At 42.2% G+C, this 27,824-nt stretch overlaps 1 protein-coding gene across 4 annotated transcripts in view; it reads left to right on the top strand.

Moving 5' to 3' along the window:
• The window catches only part of LOC119500323 (FERM, ARHGEF and pleckstrin domain-containing protein 1-like), a 67,557-nt gene that overhangs the window by 2,212 nt on the left and 37,521 nt on the right, over positions 1-27,824 (top strand). For all 4 annotated transcript variants that reach the window (XM_037790006.1, XM_037790004.1, XM_037790005.1 and 1 more), the window contains exon 2: positions 4,602-4,808. In XM_037790006.1, the coding sequence (XP_037645934.1) occupies positions 4,629-4,808 (180 nt within the window). In that variant the 5' untranslated portion in view covers positions 4,602-4,628. The remainder of the gene's footprint in view (positions 1-4,601; positions 4,809-27,824) is intronic.

Here is a 27,824-nt window from a genome sequence, read left to right as displayed (position 1 = left end):
CTCATCTCCACCATAGAACCTTGAGAGAGGACCAGATTTTGTTTTTAATTCACAGTTGCTTAGTAATGTAAACGTATGTTACCCACGCCAATAAGCCCCCTTGGACTGAATTAAATCGATAGAGATGGCTGAATCTCCTGGAGGACGGAGAGGTCCAGGTCCGTCATGTGGAATGAGGCACCAACAGCCAGGAGAGGCAGAGAGAGGTCCCTCAATGGCTGATGGGGATAGAAGAAGAAGAACACAGAGGAAGTGAGCTCTTTTTTGTTGTCGTGGAGCTTCCCTCAGGTAGACAGCTGGCTGTGTCAGCACCAGCCTCTGGCCTTTCAGCTGTCACTAAAGGATTCCAGCTGTGCAGCGTTGGACCGCACCAAAGGGGCCCCGTGTGCCCCGGCACACAGAGAAGCCACTGTTACAAGCCCGGAGACTCAATGAGCCAGCAGTCACAGCTCCATGTTACACACTTGTGGGGAATTTCAGGCAAACAAGTTGAAAGGCAGGGTGAGAAACACTCAGGGGTCTGTAAATGTCCCTCTGGCAACTGTATTCTGGGCGACTATGCTTTATGTCACACTGTGGCCCCTGGAACAAGGTGCCAGCTGTGCAACTAACTGGTGACTGTTTTGTGTGTTTGTTTCATGCGTGGTTGATAAATGAGCCATGGTGCAGGGGAGGATACGTGTTGGCTGAAATAATCACTGTCTACTCTTTCACTGTCATCTGTTACACCGGTGCTTTGTTTGAAGAGCGTCTAGTTACACGGCATGCATGTGCAGGTTGTATAAGACGTACATTTACAGACTCGGCATGACACACTTGCAATAATCAAGGCAAGGGCCACTGAGTGATGACGGCGTGAGGATCAAATGTCAAAATGACTGGGCTTGAATTGAAAGATATGCCTGGTTGCGGTCACGCTCCCGGTGGCCGCATTTGGTCTGGTTTCCATCAGCCCAAGGGAGTGTTGGCCTGATGATGAGTGTACAGACAGGTGCAAATGATGACAACATGCTCTCTTAACACTTTGGCCATGATGTTTTGGGTTCATTAGCTTTTTATCAAAAACAAATCTGCTCGTTGAATCCAAATACTTTTGAATCCCTTATTTCTAGCATAAGTAACCAAAGTTACAAATAGGTTCATAGGGAAGACCTGAAACTCAAACAACATGACATTCAAATGTGTAAAACTCACATAGATCACATATATACATGATGACGTTTAACCCTCCTGTTGTCCTCGGGTCAAATTTGACCCGTTTTCAAACTTCATTATATCATAAATATGGATTTCTTTAATCTAATTGCCCCAAAATAATATGGATGGCTGCCTACTCAAAACAATATTCTGACTAAAAGTTTACATATACCAGTATGTGGTAATACATCAACATTATGTTCCTCTGATAATAACTTTAGTCAAAATAATTCACAATATCTGCTTTTTTTTACTACAAAATTAGGTATAATTTCACAGAAATTAGGTTTATTAACCTTAATTTCCCCCCCAAAAAAGTGTAAAACTTAATAATTAGGAATGAAGTTGGCCAAAAAGGTATAACACAGAATTTGGTGATCGTTTAAACTGTATGCTTTATTAAAAAGCCAAACCAGACCGGGTTCATTTTGACCTGGAAAGACAAAAGTTGCGTAGTCCACGGGAAGACAACAGGAGGGTTAATGTTTAATTCTTTATTAATAAAAAGCAAGAGCAGATAAGGACGTGATAGGAGATTGGTTAGCCTTGAAATATAAGAAATCTGGATATCTTTGTTATATGGCCTGGCTCAGGTTAAACCAGTTTGTCACGTGACAAACTACCTGCAATCAGTTCTTCTTTGCTGCTCTAAAGCAGTAGTTGCAGCAGCAGCCATGATACACCCGGGCGACAGCACAGTGAAGGCTACTCTTTTTAGAGCGGCAAAGAAGAATTGAAGAGTTTCTGGTTAAACACGTTTATTTTTTTCTGGGTTAATAAATTATGGTATTGGATCGGTGCATAGACTGGTGTACTCGCTGATACCCGATGTCAAATTTTGGGCATGTATTGGACGCATTTCTGATACTGGTATCGGAACAACTTTAATGATCAGTTTATTGATTAGTTGCTTGACAGAAAAGTCATTCACCAAGGGGGAAAATGCCAAACATTTGCTAGTTCTGGCTTCCAAAATGGGAATATTTGCTGCTTTTCTCTGTTTTATATCACTGAAAATTTTATATTTTGTGTTTTGGACTGTTGGTCAGGCAAAACAAACAATTTGAAGATGTCTGCTTGGGCTTTGGGATTTTGTGACAATTCATTAATCATAGACGAACTGATTAATCAGTCAATTACAAAATAATTGACAATTTAATTGATAATGAAAATAGGTGACATTTACTCGTCAGCCTTGTGGTATCCACTCCAACGGCAGTCTGCAGTGTTTGACTGGAAACTTCTCATGTGCCTTCTCCCAAGCATCACGCAGACCATCATCAGACAAAATTTAGTGTATCCACTGTCCTTGGCCTATTTTCTCCATGCACTCTGCTGGATTACATTATCCACTCCTTTTGAAATGCCTTATTCAGCTTTCAGCTTAAACTTGGCAGCAGTCATTCACCTCTGTGGCGGCTGAACAACTGCCCACTGGCCTCGGTACTCTGATGAAGCACTTGGTGAGGTCTCGAGATGACTTCATCTTGCTGGAATGTGCAATGAAGAGAGAATTAAGCAGGACAGCAGGGCCTCGGGGGATCTGGCTGCGGATAAATGAGGGCTGGATAGCAGCCTGCTCATGTGTCAACCAACCCAGAGTGAATGAGTCCACGACTTTGTCTGAACACAGTCCTCCACCCGGGACAAACACAGAGTCACTTTGCAGACCTGTTAGATCACTTTACGGGTTGACACTGCCATTTATTTCAACCATCATCCATTACTTTTAGCTAACTTTTTCAACAGTTAATCCATTAATTTCAGCTTTATTCTAACCATTACTTTACACAAACTATTTCAACTGTTTATCCATTACTTTTAACTAACTATTTAAACTGTTTACTCTTTAATTTAAGCTAACCAGTTATCCATTACCTTTAGATTTCTAATTGAAACATTTAACTGTGGATTTTTTAAAAATTAAAATCATAATTTCTAGTTTTTCAAATTAGTTTAGCTACTCCACAATCTTTCAATGTAGCCTGGAAACTGCAGAAGTTTCCTGGTAGGAATCACTGCGGTGGGGAAAGTGTGAGCCTAACCGCTCTACGCAAGTCTTTGCTCTGTATCTTTAAAGGTGCTATATACTATACTCAGAGCATTAATTAAGCAGCAAAAAAACTATTTGCTATGTAAAGATATAGAGGAGTAATGTCTACCTGAGCAGAGTATGAAGTTGCTCTCCCTCTGTGTGTTGTACTCCGATCTTCTCTGTGCTTTTTTTGACATGGCCGGCCACACGTGCTTTTAGTGCATGTGAGCGTGCCCCACTGGCTAGTTCACGGCCTCCGCTCTGCACTGCTCTCATACGGCGTTACAGCTGATAGCGCCGTCGTTGCGGAAGTGTAGCACCCACCCTCCGGTTCCCCCTCAGGTAAACACTGTTGGCGCTATCAGCATCGTTAGCTGCGAGCCACCAGCTCAGCCGTTGTCACGCTGAGAGCCGTGCGGAGGCAAAAGAAATGCTCCCAATCTCGCATTTAGCACCTTTTTAAAAGCAACAGAATAACATGGACGCTATATGGTCACAGCTGGATTCAAATAGTTTATAATTTTTTATAATTTGATGACTCAAATTCACCGCTCATTCAATGTCCTCACGTATTTGGCCCGATGCTCTTGAGACCAATTAAAACCCAACTACGTGCATGTCTGTGTGTCGTTGGCCTTTATGCCTCGCTTTTACGACTTCCCCAATTGGTCGTCATTGTATTGACTCTTTGATTTTACACTTTGGCCCTGTGAGTCGTTTGTCAAATCAAATTAGGGCTGCTTGATTTGTGCTTTGAAATCAAGAACATGCTTGGATCTTTTTTTACAGTAATTGGTTCTCCCACAGGCAACAATTATCAGCCATTAGCGGCAAGTGCAAATACTGCATTTACAATTACTGTTAGTGTGACACTGAAGGTTGTGCAGCCTGTCCTCTGGGCTCTGATGCTTTCATTGTATTTCACCTGCTGCACCACTGATGCTCTGTAAAGCTGCAGTAGGTAGAAATGGAGCAGCATGATTAAAAAAAAGTTGTTTTTATAAAATGATAGCACAGACAATAGGAATGCTCAATAGGTACGCTCTCTCTGAAATGACCTGTGATTGGCCAAAGTAGATTTTTTAAATCCTGAAAACAGAGCCATGAGGAGGTGCAGAAGTCTATTTATCTCTCAGAACACTTGAATTACAATATGCTGAAAGGTTATTATGGAATTTTTGCCCGAAGATGCCGAAAACTTTCTGCCTACTGAAGCTTAAGAGGAGGTTTCTTACTACTTCTTGTAACTAATGATCAGTAATTGCCTTATTTCGTATTCATACAGTACTGTACTGAATGTATGCAGGTGCAAGTGAATGACTGCATGTACATGTGTTTGCCTGACTTTCCTCTCTTGGCTTCTCTGCAGGCTGGGCAGTGAGCATTGCAGTGCAACATGGCAGAGCCAGACCCAGAGCCAATAGCCTTTGGAGCAGGGCAGCGCCTCGGAGCCCCGGAGACTCTTGGCATCAGTACGCTGGACCCCGGGCACAGACCCCCGGCCATGCCCCCTGGACGCCACGTCACCGTCAGGGTTCGCATGTTGGACGACTCAGAGGAGCTCTTTGACATCTCGGTGAGTTGTTAAAGCCTTTCTTGCTCAGGCGCATTTCTTGATGGGAATATTAAAGTCGGATTGGGACTCCTCATTATTGCACAGAAGCCAAAAAGCTTTTCCCATTTTTACCATAGCAGCAGCAGTCTGGAAACAGGTTGGCATGGCAACTGCATGACGTTAAGTTGTTGAATGCATGGATGAAACTGGAGGGATCATTTTAGTATGTCAGGGTTCTTCCAGTTTATAATAGTGGTATTTCTTCACAGCTTCCTAATCTCCCAAACTGTCTCGAACCTGCTCTACAGCTGTCATCTATTACTACACATCTTTTCCTCCACTCTGTCCTCCTGACAACCTCTCTTGATATTCTTTGGGAACCATGGACACAATTATATTTCACCGTTCTGTCCCAAATTGGCGTGATAATGACGTGTGAGAATCCATGTGCTTTCTTAGATAATGTAATGAAAGCAGGCAGATACACAAAAGAGACAACAATACTTTTTATTTATATCTTTGAATGAGAAGAGCTGCCATTTGAATTCCATTCATGACTTCAGGATTTAGAGGGTTAGCTTTCTCATCAGAGAGATCTGCATTTAGACATTTGAGTCTAAGCCATTTGCACAGATTATGAAGTTGAGCTAAAATTAGATACTAATTGTGAATGTCATATTATATACGCTGGTAATACTTTGAATGCAAAATAAAGATTTATTAAAGCTCTACAAACTGAATTTATGGACATGAAGCAGATCATTTGCAGATATCATTCTAACTTGAAAATCATTTTGAATATATTTTCTTATTCACCCTGTTAAAGGGTAAGGCTGTCGATATTCTATATTGTTTTTATCGTCAACAAATCCCATGAAAAGACCAACAATTAACAAGTAGTGTGTAAAGCCTGATATAGCATATTCCACTGAGCTCCATTGTTGTCAGAAAACAATTAAAAAATGACCAGCCACATAAATGAGCCACGTTGTTACACTGAGTGAAATGTTCCTTCATTATGGTGAAGATGGGCAGTAGTTTATTTTGTGTCAGTCCCACATGCGCCGTCCTGCTACCATAAATACTCACTAGTTCACCAAATGTGTATAAATCCAAGGCTGCAAATAGTCCCCATCAAATACACCATGAACCCAACCTTTGGCCTGTACTACGAAGCAGGATTTAGGGTTAGTAAAGTAACTTCAGGGTTAACCCTGGGTTTTCCATTTTACGACGGTGGTTCACTTCTTACATAGGTAGATCGCCATGGTAACTGCAGCTAACCTGCTCTGGAGCAGGTCTTAAATGCTCAAATCACAACATGGGAAACTCAACTCCAACAGGCACCAACAGCTGTCAGTGTGTCAGTGTGCTGACTTGACTATGACTTGCCCCAAACTGCATGTGATTATCATAAAGTGGGCATGTCTGTAAAGGTGAAACTCGTGGGTACCCATAAATCCCATTTTCATTCACATATCTTGAGGTCAGAGGTCAAGGGACCTCTTTGAAAATGGCCATGACGGCAAAATTTAGTGTAAGTTTAGAGCGTTATTTAACCTCTTTCTCAACGAACTAGTATGACATGGTTGGCAATGGATTACCAATGGATTCCTTCGATTTTCTACTTTCATATGATGCCAGTATCTTCACTCTAGCTTTAAAACTGAGCCCGCTACAACCTAAAAATTGCAAGTTGCGTTGATGCGTTAAAGAAATTAGTGGCATTAAAATGAATTTGCGTTAACACGTTAACTTTGACAGCCCTAAAACACATAGAATAACGCCAGCATTATCCTTGAGGGTGATGAGATGTTAAGATAATCCCCCAGCATTCCTCTGGCTTGTGGTGTTTTGGAAAGGTGTCCTCAGACCTTGATTTAGTGGCAGAAACATAGGGGTGGAGTAAGTGAAAAGACTGTTATTTGTCTTTGAATAGAAGAACAAGCCACATTCTGTGACCACAGTCCTTCCTGCCTGGAGGAGAGGAATGAGATGAGTAGATAGAGGAAAGTGAAAAGTGGTGATGGAGGGAAACAGATACAGCAGCAGCATCAGCCACAGAGGACCCGTTTAATGTGTATGAATGGGGCTCGGCACTAATGCTGCTGAGCTTTACTGACAGTTAGTGCGCGTGCAGCGCAGCGTGGATGTGTCCTTCTGGCTGTTTCCCAAGGCAGTATGGGTAAATGTTGCTCCTAAAGTGGGCGGCGGAGCTCCCTGTGCATGACTACTAATCTTTCCAGTGGTATCATGTGTTGTACTTAATACTTACGGCTCACTAGATTATCACAGTGAGGTCCCATTTGATTGCCCTCATTTAACCCACATTACTTGTTGTGTACTCCGGGTTAAGTGAGGCAATAAAAGTCTTGTTTGTTTTTGTTTTACAAGACAAGATTCTTGATGTTCTAACTCAATACACTGGTTTTAAGACGGCAGTCATTATGTGCTTCATCTGCTTTGTCTGTTCTCAGCTTAGAACAATCAGTTCGCGAGTACTGGCTTTTCAAAAGTGAATATCATCCAGCCAGTGATGCCATCTGCTACGAGGTAGAGGTAGTTACTCATCCTGCTTCAGGGCTCGTAATCTGTAAAAACTCTACTCTCTAAGGCTCTCTAAGGAGATATCAACCTCAGAGTTGTGTTAGCATACAGTAGAGTTTTATGGAGATTTGGTGTCCCAGAGTCTGTGTGATTAAGATCGCTCTACCCTCCAAAGAATACACTGATACATGTCAGATTTGTATATATACGACAGCTTTGATTTAGTCTTTTCCTTGGTCTGTATCCTCTTGTTTCCACTTGCTGTCAGGTTTCATTCAGTTTGATACAGAGATTATAAAACAGCAGAACTGTCCCTAGAATAAAAGCACTACAGTGAGATTCCTATTGTGTGTTTGGACAAATGCTGCTATAGCAGAGGAAATGCAGACATGTTTGCCTTCATGTGAACGTAGCAGGCCCATGATGGTGTAGTTTTAGCTGTAGTGATGGTGAGCTAGAAACAGCTGTTGTCACTGCCGCAGACATGTCAGACAGAAACAAGCTGAAGATGCTGCTCAGGAGACGGTAACAAAAGGCCCCCGCTAACAGAAAGCTTTATTCATGCTCAATTTAACACACATTGTCCTCTATCTCAAGTCAGCAATGAGATACAAAAAAAATCTCAGTGGGCTTGCAAGGAGTACATTTTCTTCAGTCATCAGTTCACATTCGGGGTGTTATCTTTTCAACAAAAACAGTGCAAGAGAGGAAAGGTTTTCACGTTTAGTCCAGTGTTGCTTCTGAAGACAGTTGGAGTATGTATTACATGTGTCGAGTTGATGAAGATAAGTCCCCTTTGAGTGAGTTGCTCAACTTTAGCAGTAAGGGGCCGTGTCCACCAAAGCATTTTTTTTGCAATGGGAGCGTCAATTGTAGTTGACAACTAGAATTTTGGTCTTAATCATACCTAACAATTAGGTCTGTCAATCGATATATAAATATTTCTATATCTCATGAACCCACGTAGACCGACAGGGCCGTCCTCTCTCCCCTACGTGCTTCAGCCCTCCCTTCATCCAGGCCATAGCTATGGAGCAAGCACTCTACCTTGTGCCGACATGTTAGTTCTGCGGATATTCCGTATCATAGCAACCAGACGCAACCAAAGCATATCTCAGCTGAAAAAACGCAGCGCTTCCAAAGGGCTCTCAAGTGCTCCCAGTTGAACGTTTTCAGAAGAGCGCCTGGCGTTTTCAGCTGGGAAAAAAACACTTTGGTGGAGCCCTAGCTTCCTTTCATATACATCAGCTACATCCCAAAAATCTCATTTTTTTGGTCCAGCTGAGATGGAGGATACAGAAGACATGCGTCAACTTGGCTCACAACCTGCTGATAATAATCTCTCCCCTGCAGCAGTGAAGTGAGATAACTGCATGGTCTACAAACCACATTTGTCAAGCAATTATGTAGTCCTTTATTTCGCAGCAGGGAACATACAGTATTGAGGCAATTCATTTTAGGTGATTTTAGTTTAGAGTGACTCAAGGTAGGACTTTTTTTGTGTCTCTTTAAGAAAACATAAAGCCTCTAACCTCACCCTGTAACTGATACTGAAGGCTTAAGTTCCTGCTCCACTGGTTCAGAGGGGTAAGTTTCCACCTCAGCGGGCAGAATATCAGATGGTTGAGAAACAAAAAGGGGCCATGGAGCCATCTCGTGGGTCACATACCGTGCTGTGGCCTACTTAGCACTCTGGCTGTGAACACACTTGTGTTGATGCTGATGATGTTTGCCTGCACAAACCTGGACAACGGTCAACTGGCATTGATTAATAAGCACACTTGCGCCAAAATAATGGTCTGGTTGCACTTTTTTTCATTATGGAGTTTTATGGAATTATTTTCTAATTAAAATGGGCAGCTTGCCTCTGTCCATTTTGCCCGTGCTGAGTTCAATAGAGCGGGGAATCCAGACCGTGGCCCTCAGTCTGTCTTGCAGTCCTCAGGCTAACACACGCCGACTCTGTCTGTACTGATGTTTTGACGCTTATGTTTGTTGATGGCTGGTAGGGGCTCAGCAGAAGTTGCCGGTGAGGAGTGTGACTGTAGCATGGGTTTAGGGGTTAGGAGGTGGGGGATGGGTTGATAAATGCAGAGCAGAGAGAAGAGAGTCATGCTCATTGCTGTGAGTGAAGGAAACAGTCAGGCTCCATTAGCTGGACCTTACTCCTGGAATACTAAACGAATACAACCTAACATGTAATGTTCCACTTCCCATTTAATACTGATATTAACAACACCAGGCGCTCACCATTACAAATTCAGACACAACTCTGTCTTTCTCTCTCTTATGTTGCACTACTACTTCTGTTCTTCCTCTGTAACTATAATGAGTCACTGACGACTGCAGGCTGTCCCCTCCAGCCATTGCTTTGCTTTGTCCATTACAGTCACGGTACAGCCCCTTTTTTTAAAAGGCTACTGCGTGTGAGAAATCTTGAATTCATTAATTACAGACCCCTTCATCTCTTGGCATTTGCTTTCTATATGAGATTTTCATACCCTGCACAGTCTCATTGAACTACAATATATGACTTTTTCTTTCCTAATTATCAATTATCAAAGTCTACAGCAAATTAATCACAAGCACAAGGAAAAGACATTTTTAGCCATGCTTGGCTGATCCACCATTTGGGTCATTAACATGCGTCCTCAGTGATCGGATCACAAGTGGACAGCTCTAATTACAGGTGTGAATACACTCAAGAACCATTGAGATCCGATTGCCCAGACCACATTCAGAGGTGGTCTGGGCCACATTAAGGACCGCCTACTCAACTGGTCTCACTGCACTCCTCAGGTGAACAAACAGGCAGACCCGAGCACTTGTCTGCCTCGCAGTACAGAAACGGCTTCTGTGCTCTACTGTATCCTGTCGGTACAACTGTATTTTATTAAAAAAAACCTTGTTTAAAGTTTATATAATCTACAGACTATCAGACTGGGCACGCAAAGTGCATTATTATCAAAGTCAGAGCTGTATCAGTGTTTTTGTTCGGGTGCTTTGCACGGAGCTGACACCCGTCCGCCCGCTTACTCACACTCATCCCTGACTTTCTCAAGCTCTGCAGTGAGTTCAGGTTACAAATCAGTGGATAAAGATGTTTTTGGACGACCCACCTAGCTGTGTTTCTACTCTGTCAATCCATCATCATAACATATAACACCCTGATCTGTCTACAGACACTAGAAAACATTGAAGCCTATATTACTGTTTTAGGAGCTTCTTAAATTTATATGCCATGTAAAGCCCTCTCCTCATCCTGTCAGGAAGCATGTCTGAGGTTGACCCACTGAGTCACAATCGTATTATCTACAGAGTTCATGTGACAGGGTGTAATTCATCTCTCACTGAGAAGCTGACCGTGCTGTCCGTGATCCCAATGCATCATCCCTGTGGCTGGATCCATAGTTTATCACTACTATTTCCAACATTCGTCACAGCGGAGCAGATACAGAGGCGTGCACTGTGTGAGATATGAGTGGCAATCACCTACGCCTGCGACTAGCGATATTCAACCTATTTTGGATCACATTTCTTTTTCCATTCCATTAATTAAAGCATGTTTACAGGGCAGCAGGAACCACCCAGACTAAAGGGGGCTATGTCACTAATGAAAGGACCTGCATGCTTTAGAGCAGGGGTCTCCAACAAGTAGCTCGCTGTGCTTTGTTTCTGAGAAGCTCGCTAAAGATTCAAAGAATATATACGTACATCTGATAACAAAGTCACTTTGTAAACCTGTTCAATCAAATTCACAGACATCCCGCCTCCTCCTGACACAAAATGATTATTTACCAATCAGCTGCCACTTAAACGAGTTACGCTGCTTTCATGTTTGGTTACATCAGTGGCGCCGTAAAATTAGGTAATGTTAGCAGACTAGCAAGCGCACACATGATTTGGGTCGTGTCTAGAAGGTAACCCACAATTTGGGAAACTCTCGCGAGATCGTTAAGGTTAGGCATCGACCTTGAATAGTTAAGGTTATGCATTAACCTTGAATAGTCAAGGTTAGGCTTTGATCTTGAATAGTTAAGGTTAGGCATTAACCTTGAATAGTTAAGGTTAGGCATTAACCTTGAATGGTTTAGGTTAGGCATTGATCTTGAATAGTTAAGGTTAGGCATTGACCTTGAATAGTCACAATTAATAAAGCAATACAAGCTCACATCTATGTGAAAAAAAACTCAGGAATTTCATCTTCTGCAGAGAGACACGTCAGCATAATTGAAATTCAAGCTACATATTATTTATGCACATTACAGACCATCAAAGGTTCTCCATATCTCATGTTGCATGTTGTGTATTTTCAAACGCGACGTGTCGACTGTAAACGATGGCAGCGCTCAGAGGGAGGAAGACCGTCTAGCCTTGAAGCAGTGTGCTAAATCCTGTTAAACTGTGAGCTGCGGTGGCGACGCGGTCTGCTTCCACCAGCGTCACGCTGCTTTAGTATGGTGAACTGACAGAGGTGGTGGTTGAACGATTTGGACACAGAGGATGGTTTGACACCAGTATTTCTTGATGAGCTGTCATTGGCAGAATACAAAATGGAATTTGATTGGCTGTTAGAGCATTCGTGAGAATAGGGCTGCAACTATGCAGCCCAAAGCAACGAATCCAACTCTCTCCTACCGTTTACACCATGTCAATGAGTTTACTAAACCCATTACCGTCGCTCCCCACGCCCTAATATAAGTCATGCACTAGTAACGGTGAGATCTATTTAGATTCACTGTGCTGTGACTGTAGCATTCCCCTGATGCAGATGACCATTTTTCAGGTTTATAAAGTGTGATTCTGCTGTGGAGAATGAATTTTAAAAGGAGCAACAGTACAGCAGCAAACTGGTAGAGATATGCGAAGAGATGGTGACCATGGCAATCTCCCCCTCCCTCCCTCTTACAGTAAGCTGGTCTTTATAGAGAGTTGTGAATGAAAGGATTGTTAGAGACAGTGTACAGATAAATAGCTCCTCTCTGATTTAATGTCCCATGTCACCCGAGCAAGTGTTTGCAGCCTGACTGTGGGGACAATCAGAAAGAGGTTGGGAATTACCAGCATCCAGACATCTGATGTTTGTCACTGCTGTCTGTTCCGCTAACATATTACATTTGTTCACTTTTGGGAGCCGTAAAATAGAAACATTTCTGTTCGAGACTGCTGTCTCAATAGTATTGCTTCAGCCCACTTTAATCTGTCGTTACTCTCCCTGTTATGCTCCTGCCATGGAAAGGAATTATTCGTCGTTTATCATCCCTCCCTCTTCTGCTGGATAGAAAGCACCTTGTTGGCGCGACTGCCACGACCTTTCAAGCTGTGTTTGTACAATATAGTCCCTCTGAGGTGGTAGTTTGGATCCCTGGATTGATCTGTGAACATACATTTGTGTATGAATTTCAACGCTATATATGAGTTTGAGTTTGAAAGGCCACATGGAATCACGCTGGTCTATGTGTGGGTTGCCATGGCTACACATAGAGGTGGACGTGGAGCGTCTGAGTCGGTTGCCATGCTGCAGAGTTCTGTCTTCCACTGATATCTGCCGCGGAGGGCAGGAGGAGGGGGGGGGGTTATCCATGCAGAGCATTAATGTGAGTGTTGCGCGCTGGCATGGGGATACGCTGCTGCACACCAATTATGACTAACATATTCAGGAGACACAGCCTACCTCGCTGTGGGCTGTGTGCGAGTTGCTTTTTCGTATTCAAATCCCTTGACTTAAAATATGACTGACACAATAAGTTTTGAGGTATTATTAGCTCGTCTTGGTTTCCCTGCTGATTGACCCAGTTTCCCTGAGAGATGACATTGTGTTTGGGGTGGTAAGGATTTGGGGGTCGGGATGGGGGGGTCATATGTTTGGTGTCACCATAAATATATACATTTGTGTGCTACTGTAGAGCCAGTGCTGCGGTGGTTTTGAAGGCTCACACATGCAGCAGTACAAAGATGAACGTCTTTTTTCAGATGTTCCACTGGTGATGCACATTGAAGCCGGAAAATATTCAGTTCTTGTTCAGTAATGTGACTGTGGCATTGCATCATTTTTTGCATTGGCTTAAAATATTCTCATACTTTCCTCACATGACCTCTGAACCCTTGGTTGCCTTTTTCTCATGGCATGAAATTCAAATCCAGCAGTGGGTTGATGTGGTGGTGGGGGGGGAGCGGTTGTTTTCCCACGTACAACCCTCTTCCTCCCTCACATCCAGAAATGTAATTGGGTCGCGGAGGATGAGAGACACAGGAGAGGAGCAGCAGTGGGAATGATGGTGGCTGATGGCTAAGAATACTAACAGGCTAGAGGATGCTGGAAATCACACACTGTCATTTGAGTCATAAAGAGAAATGGCATTTTCATCAGGGGAATCTGTTGTAGGGCTGTCAATCAATTAAAATATGTAATCGCGATTAATCAAATGATTGTCCATGATTCATTGCAAATTAGTTGCAAATTAATCACGCATTTTTTATCTGTTCAAAATGTACCTTAAAGGGAGATTTGTCATGTATTTAATACTCTTATCAACATGGGAGTGGGCAAATATGCTTGCTTTATGGAAATGTATGTACATATTTATTACTAAAAATCAATTAACAACACAAAACAATGACAAATATTGTCCAGAAACCCTCACAGGTACTGCATTTAGCATAAAGAAATATGCTCAAATCATAACATGGCAAACTCAAGACCAACAGGCAACAACAGCTGTCAGTGTGTCAGTGTGCTGACTTGACTATGACTTGCCCCAAACTGCATGTGATTATCATAAAGTGGGCATGTCTGTAAAGGGGAGACTCGTGGGTACCCATAGAACCCATTTTCATTCACATATCTTGAAGTCAGAGGTCAAGGGACCCCTTTGAAAATGGCCATGACAGTTTTTCCTCGCAAAGGATGCTAAATAACTCTCCAAAGTTACACTAAATTTTGGCAAGGAAACACTGACATGGTCATTTTCAAAGGGGTCTCTTCCTCTCACCTCAAGATATGTGAATGAAAATGGGTTCAATATGGGTACCCACGAGTCTCCCCTTTACAGACATGCCCATCTTATGCTAATTCCATGCAGTTTTGGGCAAAAAAAACATGCAGTTTTTTGCATGCAGTACAAATGTGTTATTTTCTCCTATTCTAAAATGATGTATTTGAATATTTCTGCATACTGGGGTCCCTAAACAGTCTTAGAATTGCATAAATTGGGTATGACTGTAAAGCTGAGACTCTTGAGGATCCAATGAGTTAGTCCCCATAGTAGCCATTTCATATAGTGACTTTTTTTTACTCAGATTGTATTCATATGGTGTGTCTATATACCGATTTTCCTCAAATTAGATTTGAAAAAAATCACAATTTATTGCCTTGCTTACAGTATCGCAATATATTGAATCGTTACCCCTGTATCGTGATATCATATTGCCAGATCTTGCCAATACACAGCCCTAATGCAAACTTGACTGAACCTAATGCAAAAAGGAAAATTATTATCATCATTATTATTATTACTTGGAAAAGAGACTAAGACTAAAGATCAACAATCTAGGATCGCTACGTCTTTTGTGGATTTACATGTTCAGCCACAGATCCACCACAGCAGCCAATGTGTTTCCAGTGTTTGCAGACTCGCAGCATTTTGGTACCAGTGGATTAATAATATGATTGAATGCTTGTCCGTCACCAGCCCAGGCTTTCCCAGATGCTCAAATTAGATCTGCATCATGCAGCTGGTAGGAATGTGCATAACTTAACGGTGTGAGTCGCTCTCAGAAATATTTGTTACATATTTCCCGTGAGAGATAAAAGAGACATTTTTAGAGCAGAGTGTGGGGTATTTCTGTAGCAGGAATGTGAGCAATTGATCATTGTTTGAATGCTTAATACCTCAATCATATGTCTCCTCTCCATTTTTCCATAAAGCACAAGCAAACAGCCGTGTTGTAAACACAGCTTAAGTAGTACAATGCTACATAGAGAAAGCCATTTACTCTGCATCATTCATGCTGTTTCACGGAAGGACAGACAGCACTGAGCCACTGATGGAAGCTGTCACTAGTGCTGTCAGGTTTATGTCTGACACCGTTTATGCCGCACTGCTTTCTATACTGTGCCCAGGTGCTTTGTGGAAAAGTGATGCCTTTATAATAAGTCCTGTTCCTATGGTAACCAAGATGGATGTCTCTTCGTGGAAGATCCTCATGTTTGTTTGGTGCAGACGAGCAGTGAAGTCGACTCTATCTGCCTGTGTGTGTGACCGATTGTCAATTCACAAAGAAAGGATGAGGCGAATGCAAACATAACCTGTGATCTGGGGTTATTGTGACAGACGCATGAAGGTGGATCCTCTGACTTTTCATGCACATGCATTATTCCATTGAACGTTACCCTTTGATGACGGCAATCTGATCCTTTCATTAAGCTCTTGAACCGTGGCGCTGTGTGACTTAGTAGCAGCAGGGTTGATAGACATCACAGTGAAATGATGGGTGTGGCAGCGGCACTGCTCCGAGCAATAGCCTCCACTCTCTCCGTCATGTCCCCCTGGTCTCGAAATGAAGGGTGAAACCCTCGTGGGAACCGGTTTGCCTCAGCTGCTTCACAGCAGCTTCACAGCACCACTGCCCCTCTTCCAATGAATTATGAATTTCTCATTGAGATTCAGAGGGCTAATTAACATGTCAGCACCCGACTAGCAGTGTGATATCACGGGATTATCCTTATCCTGTGGTGCCTTATTTTACTCGAGGTGCTCTGGCTTCACCTTCCCTGCTCTCATCTCCTGAAATGCTCTTATCTGTCAGAAAGGTGGGACGCTGTGCTGCTGCTGATGCTGATGCTGCACCACATATGCTGCTCCTCTTTTTCCCATGTTATTTTCTGCCATGCTTCAGTGGTAATTAAAACAGAAATCGCTGCATTTCACCCCGGGCTCTGCTTTCGGTCAGTGCTGTGCTGTGCTGTAGCTCTGCCTGCAGTGAAGTGGCTCCCATGATGCATTTGCTTGACATGTCGCGTATCAGAATTCCTTTCAGCTGTACCTGTGCGGCTTTAGTCCGCCTCCCACTGCTGCCTGGCTGTAATTGAATTTGGGGTCTCTTGGGTAGATGGAGGAGATGTGTGGGAGGGAGAGTGAGAATGAATGAAGCAAAGATTGAGGTAGGGACATGAGTGTGTGTGTGTGAGAGAGAGAGAGAGTAAAAAAAAGTGAGTGAAATCTCAAACCAGTAGCCCCAGCTGCACATATGCCCGCTGGATAGGTATTGACCTGGCCCCCTTTTCCCCCTCCTTATTAAAGTGGGAACTGTTACATAAGCTGCCATGGAGAATAGCAAACCAGAGGATTTCATCCGTCCTGTTTTTGGTTTTCTCTTCTCTTTAGGCGTGTTTGGGCTCCTTTGGGCTTTAGTCTGGGCATCCCAACTGTTGAGCTTTTCTCTGGCTGTCTCTATTGATAAGTGATGCGCGGAAGTTCAGCGCTAGAAGAATCAGAGCTCTGTCAATGGGGGCCAGTGTGGGAATGCCCCTTAATAGATATCAAAGGATGCGTCCCAGGGGACGTCTGCTTTCACACGACCAGTGGGGGGTTGGTCTGTTCTGGGCATTTATGGTCTCTGTAGTCTCTCGACAGCCGCAAATGACTGCTTCAGAGTATCTGTTCATATCATTGCAGAAGAGCTAGCTCTAACCAAGCCCCCCAGGAAGAGTGCCGAGCTTTGAAGCAAATTTCCGTAGTGCCCAAACAGTGGAATTTTACAAACTTTTGCAATAATCCAAAATTTCTGCTGATGCTAACTTCCTATTTGGCCTGCAAAAATACGTCATCCCTACAGCATATACTACGCCAAGGTTGAATTCCTTGTGAATTTTCTTCTTTCTTTTTTTGTGCATACATGCATATTCTACAGATATTCTCTCTCTCTTTTTAGAGTACTGGATTGATGGTCTAATCATCTTGTTTTTACATTCTGCTGGAGACACAGGTCTTGTGGTTTTAGTGTGACTCGCTTTGCTTTATTTCATTTAAATCCATTACATAGAAATGTTGTCTGGGTGCTCGCTCACATACGCTCAGTTGACCTCCTTTTAAACAAACAGACAGACAGACAGCTTGGAAGCATTTAGCCTAATACACATATATTTGGTTAGTGAAATTACACTTACATGACTGTGATTTAGGAGAAGTGATTAGACTGCACAGTCAAATGTGAACCATGTGGTTTAAATTAGATTATAGTGTAGTAGTAGAGTCACAAGTGTTAATACTGAGTAACCAGTAGTATGATTGTGTAATGGGTTTTGCAAAATTGTGATCCTGTTAGACCCTTACTGCCCTTTTATTGATGATAACACACATGCATGGTAGTGTATTTAATATAAAACCAAACTTGCAGGGAAATAACGTTACTACAGCAGCAAACGGTGGATATACAGCATGCAACTAATTTTACTAGACAGACTCTTAACACATTTCCGATCCTATCCCCTGAAATGAACCTCCTCTAGAGCAGACTAGCCATGCTGCTGCATACTGTAGGTTACCATGGAGATCTTTCCCTGGTTAAAAAGTGAGCCAGCATTGTGCGACTGAAAGCCTGGGTCGCGCCCAGCGTTGGCTTGCTAACCTCACTCGTTGAGACAAACCCGATGCCTGCATTCAAACCCAAAACACTTCACAGAGAACTTCTTGTGCCTTAAACCTCTTATTCGTAGAAACACTCATGTTCACTTCTCATCTATTGTTTATGTGTTGTTAAATTAGTCAGACGGGGTTGTTCCTATTTCTGAGAACCCTTAAACCCCAGCACTCTAAAGCAAAGAGTCCTGTGTTCCCATTTCCAGAGCCAGATTTGTGTGTGTGTCCTTGCTGGTCGGCTTTAAGTCACACTAATTTCATAGCACATAGAGATGGTTTTGGGTGTGCTTGAGAAGCCATAATGAACGGGGTGTGGCATTTGCACCCCCGTGTATTTTAGCTTCCAAAAACCATGGTTATGGTCACAATAATTGCAACATTATTACATGGGGAAATGGAGCTGTGCCTCTAAAAGTAGAGCACACGTTACACCGTAGAATGGTTCAAATAAAAAGATAATTACTCACTATTTCACCTCAACTGAATGATTCCCTTCAGCTCCAGATGACTCTTTTATATATATATTTTTTTCTCAGAGATTAGGAATCGCAATTTTTCCTTATGTTGCCATGGTTACTGGTCTTGCTCTGTCTTCCAGTGGAGAGGAATTGGTATTCTGTAGTCACTCACTGAGGCCTAAATTCCTGCTGGACCCGGTGGCCTGCAGACATGAAGCAACAGCTGCCTTCACAGAGGCTGTGCCTGCTCTCGCATTTGTTTGCCGGCTTGTGTTTGTGCCCGAGTTCTCCACACCGACGAGCTTAAATGTGAGATTTCTCCTCAGGACAGCGTCCACATTTGTCACGCTGTGGAGAACGAGCGCTAATGCTGCCGCCAAGCAGAGGGCTGAAGGTTTAAACTGTGTTGTATTAAAATTGGCAGTATAATGCTGCTGTGAATGTTATGTTTTCAAAGTGACTTGACTCCTGTAACAAACCGTTCAGGTTAGTGCCTCAGAATGTTTCTGAATCCCAATCGCATACTTCTCAATGCAGGTCTCCAGACACTAATCCAAAATCTGTTGCTGTCTCATTCAGCGTGCCCCGAGACTAAGACAGTATTTTTTTTTAAGATCTAATGACCACCTACTTTGAATTTAATGTCCATCTAACTGTACACTGGTTGTAGCAGCGGCATCATGGGTGCTTTTTCAAACCGAGAGTGCTTTCTTAGTTGTTGACCTTAATCCTCGTCCACAGGAAGTACAGCCTTGGTCTGAGGCTCTCGTCTCTACATCTGCGTGCTCTAAGATCAACTTTATTCTGACAGGGAAATCCCAGCACGCCCTCACACTGGTCAAGTGATAATTACAGGTCCATCGTGAATACATTAAAATACTTAAATATGATCTTATTGATTTTGGCCTCTGGGTATCCCTGGAAATGGTGTTTATGCAGCTATTGATTCAATAATTTTTAAAGCAAAGGATTTGCCTTTGTTTGGTCTGATTTGATTGCTTTTAACCTCTTACTGTATGTTCTGCAAAATTTGACTGTTTGTCGATGCAGATTTTGCCCCAATGGATGCCACAGTTTGCAGACTAGACACATTTTAACAATGCTTTGGCAATTGTTGGATATATTAGACAAGGTTTTGGATGTAACGTCACGACAGCTATCATCTGTAACTCGACTACATCACAGGGCAGAGGGCCTCTGGATTTGCAGCACTGACGGATAAGTAGTTTAAGGCTAATCTCGAGGAGGCCAATTGATTGGCCTCACCGGTGAAGCAGCATGTGCAGCTGTCATTATTTATTACTGGCGGAGATTATGGGGAAGGGAACGTGCGGCAGGGCAGTACCAACAAAGGACACATTCCGTCAAGAGACCTGCCGGCTCCAGCTCTGGAGAGACTCTCTTAAACACCGCACAAGCTCCCAAGTCTCATCTTCTTCACACTGTGTCCCACTCAAAAAAACCTGTGGAGTAATGTTGTCCGGCAGTAAAGTTTCCCCTGCAGTGTGGCAGTTGAACACCCACACTATGTATTTGTCTTCATCCTATGTCAGATTAACCTGTATTGAACCCAGTGGGCTACCTCCGGGAAGTGAAGCCAATGTGGAAGTGCCTTTAACTCTCATTCTTTCTAATAGCCAGCAGACTCCTCTGGTTGCAAAAAGAAGTCTGATTGTATAGAAGTCGATGAGAAAATGAGCCTACTTCTCTCTTGATTTATTACCTCAGTAAACATTGTAAACATGAGTTTATGGTCTCAATCGCTAGGTTCAAGTCTTCTTCAATACAGCATGATGTTCATTTAGTAAATTATGGTCCCATTTAGAGTCAAATAGACCATAAAGCAGGGTATGCTTTAGGGCGGGGCTACCTTGTGATTGACAGGTCGCTACCACGTCGTTGTCCGGTCTGGGTGTCATCCGCTTTTTCCTCTTACAATTTTAACCCTTTCACGGTGTGTTTTCTGTTCATGAAAGTTAATTGGATTTTTTTTGGTCACCTAAAAATTAATTTTTCAGCGTTCGGTTGTATTTAGCTCCACCCTCTCGTGTCACTTCTGTTTGCAAAAAACAAGATGGCGACGGCCAAAAACCAATACGACGATGGCCAAAATGCCCAACGTGAAACTTCAAAACCATAGTCACAAACCGATGGGTGACGTCGCGGTGACTACATCCACTTCTTATATACAGTGTATGATTGAACCCAATTCATTCATCAACTCAAAGGTCCGCCAAGGTCCTACATGCCCTGTGCACAATGTTAACAAAAGTGAAAAACAATTGGTGTATCCGCCCCGTGATTCTGAACTGCACCAAAATCTTCTGGATTCCCCCTTGACCCGTGTTGCACGCTACCACCAACTTTCCTGAAAATCGGGCAAGCAGTTTTTCCATAATCCTGCTGATAAACACACAAACCAAACCGAAAACATAACCTCCTTGCGGAGCTAATTAGAGTCAGACTGTGACTAATCAAATAAATTAAACGAATAATTGAGAGATTAATAAAAAAAATTAGAATAATCATTAGTTTCAGCCTTTATTAGGAGTAAGTGATTTGGATATAATCATCTGTCATGGTATATATAGTAACGCCAAAACAATTGCCTGAAAATGAATTAGCAGCTAATTTGATGATTGATTCATTGTTTCAGTCATCATCCAGTTTGTTTGCTTGCTTCCATGGCTGCAGAAGTCTATGTTTGCGTGCCAGTTTGTTTCGTATGTGGCAACAGGGTGTCGACGGGATCGCACCGGCTGAAACAAAAACATACGTTCCGGACCGGACTGCAAATTTCAAAGGAGAACATACTGGCTGTTGCATTGTTGTCAGAGTAGCCAGTATTTCAATTTAGCATGTTTCCTTAATCTCTGATGACATATTATGGTCATTTTATGATTTATTACAGTATATATATTACATATTGGTCCTTTAAGAGACCCGTCTTATTTTCTATTTTGTGTATTTACTATTGGTCCCTAATAAAGTATTCTTCAGTTTGTTGTAGCTGCTGCTTTTGCATTTTTACGCAATGGGATTATTAATGTATTTGAATTTGGTAAGCCAGGATCTACATATCAATTATGTTCCTATTAATGCTTGTGCACCGTATCTTAATGACATCCCATATTATTACGGTGCTCTCTCTGTCTTGATCTCTCCAACACACACACACACACACACACACATAGCACATAATCATATATCACAGCGATTATTTAGATCAGTGTGTCTGCTCCAATATTAGCAAGCTGCTGTTTTTACAGGCACGGTGGCACATATACTTATACTTAATTAACATGCCTTGGATATTAATGTTTCCACAAGAATGTGTCCCATCTGTTTTTGTATCTGATGAATATGTGCGGGTTTGAGGTGTTGGTAAAGTATACCTGGCTCGTCACTGATCTGTCTGAGCCAATGCCCAGATCGCTAATTCAACAGCTGTTCCTCTGCCTCTTAAACGTACTCTGACATTAATTTCAGATTTCTGGTATTGTCTTACAGTCCCAGCAGAGTTGCATACTTTAATTAGGAAACTAAATATTGAAACAGTTGGTTTAGAAACGTGCCCACGCAGTTACAGACACACATATTTCTGATTATTGTCCCGTAACTGATCTAAAATTTAGATCTTTAGGGGAAGTGTCACGCTCAGTGGAGACGTAAATGATGTACTGGCTTGGTTTACTGGGAATAGGTGCGTGAAACTGGAGCCCTGCTCGGTTTGGGCTTCTGCTTGGGACAGATTGTGGATTGGATGTGACTTTTCAGGGTTGCCGTTTTTCCAGTTTGTTATGCAGAGGACTGAAGCATCTCTGTTTCTCCCTCATTTTCTTGATGGTGTGGTTAGCAGACAGACCTCTGCTAGTCTGGTTAAGTGTCAGATGTAATCTTCAACCTACTGCCATAACTGTATTGTCCACTATCTGTTTGATTCAGCTCTCTGGTGTATTCTATAATAACACCATCTATCCTGAGGGTGAAGCAAGACTTGCCTGGCGCCTACTGACCGTTTAATCAATCCAAATCATTAAGAATTACCCCTCTGACACGTTTTGTATTCAGACTATACAGTTTATGAAAGACTTGTCTCTTTCTTAGCCTGACCTTGTGGGAGTTGTCTCTCACAGTTACACTTAATTAATCTCTTAATTAACCTATTGATTGCCTTTGCTTGCACAGTTACAGTGCTCTACAGTATTCACAGCTGTCTCTTCATTCTGGTGGTGCTGGTTCCTTTCACACAAAAATTAAAAAAATATATTTTTGCCTGGTATTAATGAGGGATGGGGAAAAAATGTATTCACCTATGAATCGTGATTATTTTTTATTTTTTTTACGATTTTGAAATATTTTTTTTAATGCCAGAATCGATATATTTGCTTCATTTGAGTCTATGCAGAAGTAGAAGGAAGTTATCGCTTTTATTGTTCTAGTCTGATTAACGTGACGTCATATCTGTTCCGTATCCGTCACGCAAAGCAAACAGTAATCGGCCGGACATACCGAGCAGAAACCGACAGACGGAGCAGAACACGGCGGAGATCCATGCGAGGACCTTTACCTGATGATGAGCCAATTTAAGCTTAAAGGAAGCATTCTACAGTGTTGTAAAAGCTTGGGAAACAGAAATCATCATACAGTTTTTTGGACTCTTGGATGAGAAAGATGAGTTTGCATGCATATCCTGACATAACTCATAATTTATAAGAACTGGGAACTATGGGAGTGTCGGATTAATTTCTTTTTAGTGGTGAATATTTGTAACAAAAGTCTTTTCAAGTCATTTAATTCTTGAATATATTTCTATGATAATACTGTAATAGCCGTTTAAAATGTATTATTCAGCTCTTCAGTCTGCTTTTATCTAGCTAAACTAAATGTGGAGTTGCTGCCTAAATGTGAAGTGACGTACCCCCCTCCTCCTCAAGTGACAGTAATCCCGGCTCTGGGAAGGGGTGGTAGTGGAGAATAACCAGCATGGGTTCAGACTTTGAAGCGCCCTGAAAGGGATTCAGGCAGATGAAGGAAAAAGAGGCCAATCTTTTTTGGTAATTCCAGCTGTCTGAAAACCCCCACTTGCCCTCTGCTTATTTTAATGATACTCCATGTTAGGCTCAGGCATGATAGAATTTTGTGGTGTATGTTTAACATAATACCACAACTTAATATTTGCAGACACAGCAATAAATGTCGGTATGTTTTGGTGTTTGTTTTGGGATTGTTGCAGACAAAAATGCCTGATTTCACAGCAGCTTTTCAAAGAAATTGCAATGCATGTTGCAATGTTTTCAGGCATTTTTTTTTTGCAAAATAATTGCAGGAGCAGGAGAAAAAATTGCAAAAATAGTTGCAATATTTTTTTATACATACCGTATATAATTCATGAAAAATCAAAGGCAATTTGTTCCAGTGAGAATAAAACCGCACTGTTTTGAGTGTGGTAAGTAACCTTACCAAAAAGGCTCATACTAGCTTGTCGAGAAGGAGGATAAATAACATGTTTGCCCACTCCCATGTTGATAAAAGTATTAAATACTTGACAAATTTCCCTTTAAGGCACATTTTGAACAGATAAAAAATGTGCGATTAATTTGCGATTAATCTCGATTAACTATGGACAATCGTTCGATTAAATCGTGATTAAATATTTTAACCGATTGACCTAACCTAGTAATTTTATTTATATATTTGCTTTGATTAAAAATAATTATTGGCATTAGTAGCTTTAATTATATATTATAAGCTGCTTAGAGAAGTTAAACAGGTCATAATTATCTCTCTAATATCTATTTTATATTGCTGTGAAAACATCTCCTTCAAACAACTGGAATTATTCAAGTTTCTCGCCAAAAACTACATTTTACACAATTACATCTGAACGCATCATGATAGTGTTATAATTTACCTTTGCCAAATACTGAGCAGAGCTTGAACACATCATAATGGAACATAATGGAACTTCCGTTAACGGAGCTGTGGAGCTTCATGCCGTCGGCAGTCGAGCCGATCTCTCTGATTACTCTGAGCAGCAACATGGGAATGAATTACCTAAGAGTCTGATTAAGTTAGGTGTTCCAAATGTTTTTTAAGGTTGTTCCTCCACGGTTTTTATTGCAGTTAATGGGAGCTTTATATCTCCTTCGTTCACACTGAAGAACTTCCACACCGACAACATGTTGTGTGTGTGTGTGTGTGTGTGTGTATGTGGCTGAGACGTTACGTTAGCTATCTTGAGGTGGCGGCACACGTATGTAAATGTGACACTGACACTTTGTTTGCACTGCGCTGCACCTTTAGGAGACTAGCAGCAGGTCCTGAGTCTATTCAGTCCAATGGGAGACGTAAACGTGAGCACAGATCTTCAGAACCAGAAAGAAGAAGGAAGTGTGTTTGGTGACATGGGCGCGGGGGACCGCTATGATTGGTCACATTTTGCGGAACAATTGCGGTGATTGGACAAAATTGCAAGGTTGTGCAAAATTCACGGGGATTTATTGAATTTGCCTTAATTTTTGCCATCGCAACGTCCTGGAGGGGTTGACTAACGATGCAAAGAACTGTTAGATCCGTCTTCTGATTTATGGCGCTCTGACTAACAGTGGGAGGTCCTCGCACAAATGCACAGAGCAACAATGCGCTGTTAGGTATCCAGCAGCACAACGGTCTCAACAGGACGCTTAATTATTCTTTATGCAAAATCAATATGTTTCAAGCAGCTCAGACAGGCTCTGTGGAGGGCAGGCAGGCAAAGTGGGGAAACATGCCCAAGAGAGGAGGAGGAGGAGGAGGAGGAGGAGGAGGAGGCGGAGGCTGTTGAGGGGAGCTACCTCCATCTCAGCCCCTATTGAATCCAGGGGACATATTTTCATGGTTGTCCTCTCGGGGCGTTGAGGCTGGCCTACTGTGACAGAATGATTCTGACAGCTGTGGCAGCCCAATCATCGCTTTTCCTTTCATTTTTTTTGTTGATATTTTTCATCTGCAGTTTGGAAGAAAAAAAAAAACAAATGAGGGAAAGCCTTGATACTTAAATAATTAAATTTCTCAGTATTTCTTGTAAACGTAACACTGCTTCGGATGTTGTTTTACTGAGTATCGGGCTATCTTAAACGCATCATGTTTAGGTATTATTATATTAAAGCTGTCCTAATTATGAAATCACTACTGCAAACATATCACTAGGGGTGTAAGAAAATATCGATACACATGAGTATCACGATATTTTGTGTTGTGATATCGATTCTCCGAAACGCCGTATCGATTTTTAATTAATCTCTTAAAAAATCTGACGTTGTAGCAGGTTCAGTTTTAAAGCTAGAGTGAAGATGCTGGCATAATATGAAACTAGAAAACCTAAGAAATCCATTGGTACCGACCATGTCATACTAGCTTGTCACAAAGGAAGTTAAGTAACGCTCCAAATTTACGCTAAATTGGATAAATGGTATATTTCTGGTGTGTTCTTTATACTAAGATAGTTTTCCTAAAATTCGATTTAAAAAAAATCCTAATATTTCCTTGCTTATAGTATCGCAATATATTGATTCTTTACCCCTGTATCATGATACGTATCCTATCGCCAGATTCTTGCCAATACACAGCCCTAGTAGTCACATCACACGTCCGTATATGCTGTGAGGGTATGCAGGTAATTTGACAGGATTATCAGCAGGTTTGCCTCCCTCCACTGTTCTCTCTTTGTCAGCTTCCCGCTATAGCCGAGTCACCCTGGGAACCTCTGCAGCGCGTGACCTGAATCTCAATGAGCTTTAGCTGCCACTGACCTCTCTGTCCTACCCTTCCCTCCCAGCGCACTGTATACATCTGCTCATGCGAGTACATACTCACACCGCAGCACATGCAAAGATGGGTACATGTGCTTTAAGATACTTTAAATGGCTGTCTTTCTTTTTTGCTTTATTAGGACAGAACCCGTGGGAGTATGAGACGGGCAGTCAGTGCAGTCTTCACATATGTTTTCAATAACAGCACCAGAAGGATTCAATGTGGGAATGTATCCGCCTGCTACTGTAAACAGTTCTGTAATCTCAGCCTGGTGCTGAGCAGTGTTATCAGAAGAGCCACGGTTCATTTAAAGGTATACAAAGTCATTCCCGGGGCTTTCCACTGCTACTACTTCACATGTGCAAAGTTGTGAATAGTGAAAATGCCAGCACTGGAGATTGGGGGATTTCCAAAAGTGACCTTTTCCCACTTCACTACTTTGTTTATTCCATTTAAATCACACAGTCTCTTTCATCTTTGACCTGGATCAGCTTCCTGTGATGTTGCAGCTGAAAAGCTTGAGATGACGGCTCCATTATCTGTCAAGGTATAACTAAACCAGCAGGGGCCACTGGACCAGTTTAGCCCACGACACAAGACCATAGCCTGTATATAAGAAGTGAACGTCTGAAGTCACCTGGACGTCGCCCATTGGTTTGTGAGCTGCCGTTTTGAAGCCTTGAGTTCGGCATTTTGGCCGTCACTATCTTGTTTTTTTTGCAAACAGAAGTGACACAAGAGGTTGGAGCTAAGTAGAAGTGAATGCTGAAAAAAAATGTTTAGGCGACCAAAAAGGTTATAATGAACTTTCGTGAACTGAAAACACACTGTGAAAGGGATAAAGTTGTAAGACAAAAACAAGGACAACTCCCAGACCAGACAAAGCCGTGGTAGCAACCTGTCAATCACAAGGTAGCCACGCCCTAAAGCATACCGCACTTTATGGTCTATTTGACTCTAAATGGGACCATAATTTACTAAATGAACATCATGCTGTATTGAAGAAGACTTGAAACTAGCGATTGAGACCATAAACTCATGTTTACAATGTTTACTGAGGTAATAAATCAAGTGAGAAGTAGGCTCATTTTCTCATAGACTTCTATACAATCAGACTTCTTTTTGCAACCAGAGGAGTCGCCCCCTGCTGGCTGTTAGAAAGAATGCAACTTTAAGACTTCACTTCTCAGACCTCGGAGGTAGCCCACTGGGTTCAATACAGGTTAAACTGACTTAAAGTTTAAAAGGATACTTAATGTGCAGGATGAAGACAGGTACATAGCGTTGTTTTCATCTGCCACAGTGCCAGAGAAAACTTCTCTCCACAGGTTTTTTTGACTGGGACACAGTGTGAAGAAGACTTGGGAGCTTGTGTTTAAGAGAGTCTTTCCAGAGCTGCACAAGACAAGACTTAATGGAATCAAATTCTTAAATCCCTGCTGATATCCGGTCGAACAATAGCTGACCACTTGGCTTGAAAAACACCATCAGCTCCTCCTCCTCTGTTGTACTGCCACCACCATGACTTCCATATTCAAATATTCCCTTTGTTCTCTATGTGGAGCCTGAAGGCATTGGCAGTCTGTTTACCACCCATG

The sequence above is a fragment of the Sebastes umbrosus genome, chromosome 13, assembly GCF_015220745.1.
Source record: "Sebastes umbrosus isolate fSebUmb1 chromosome 13, fSebUmb1.pri, whole genome shotgun sequence".
Taxonomy (NCBI): domain Eukaryota; kingdom Metazoa; phylum Chordata; class Actinopteri; order Perciformes; family Sebastidae; genus Sebastes; species Sebastes umbrosus.
The sequence above is the reverse complement of the archived record's forward strand: the minus strand, read 5'-3'. Positions and strand labels throughout refer to the sequence as shown.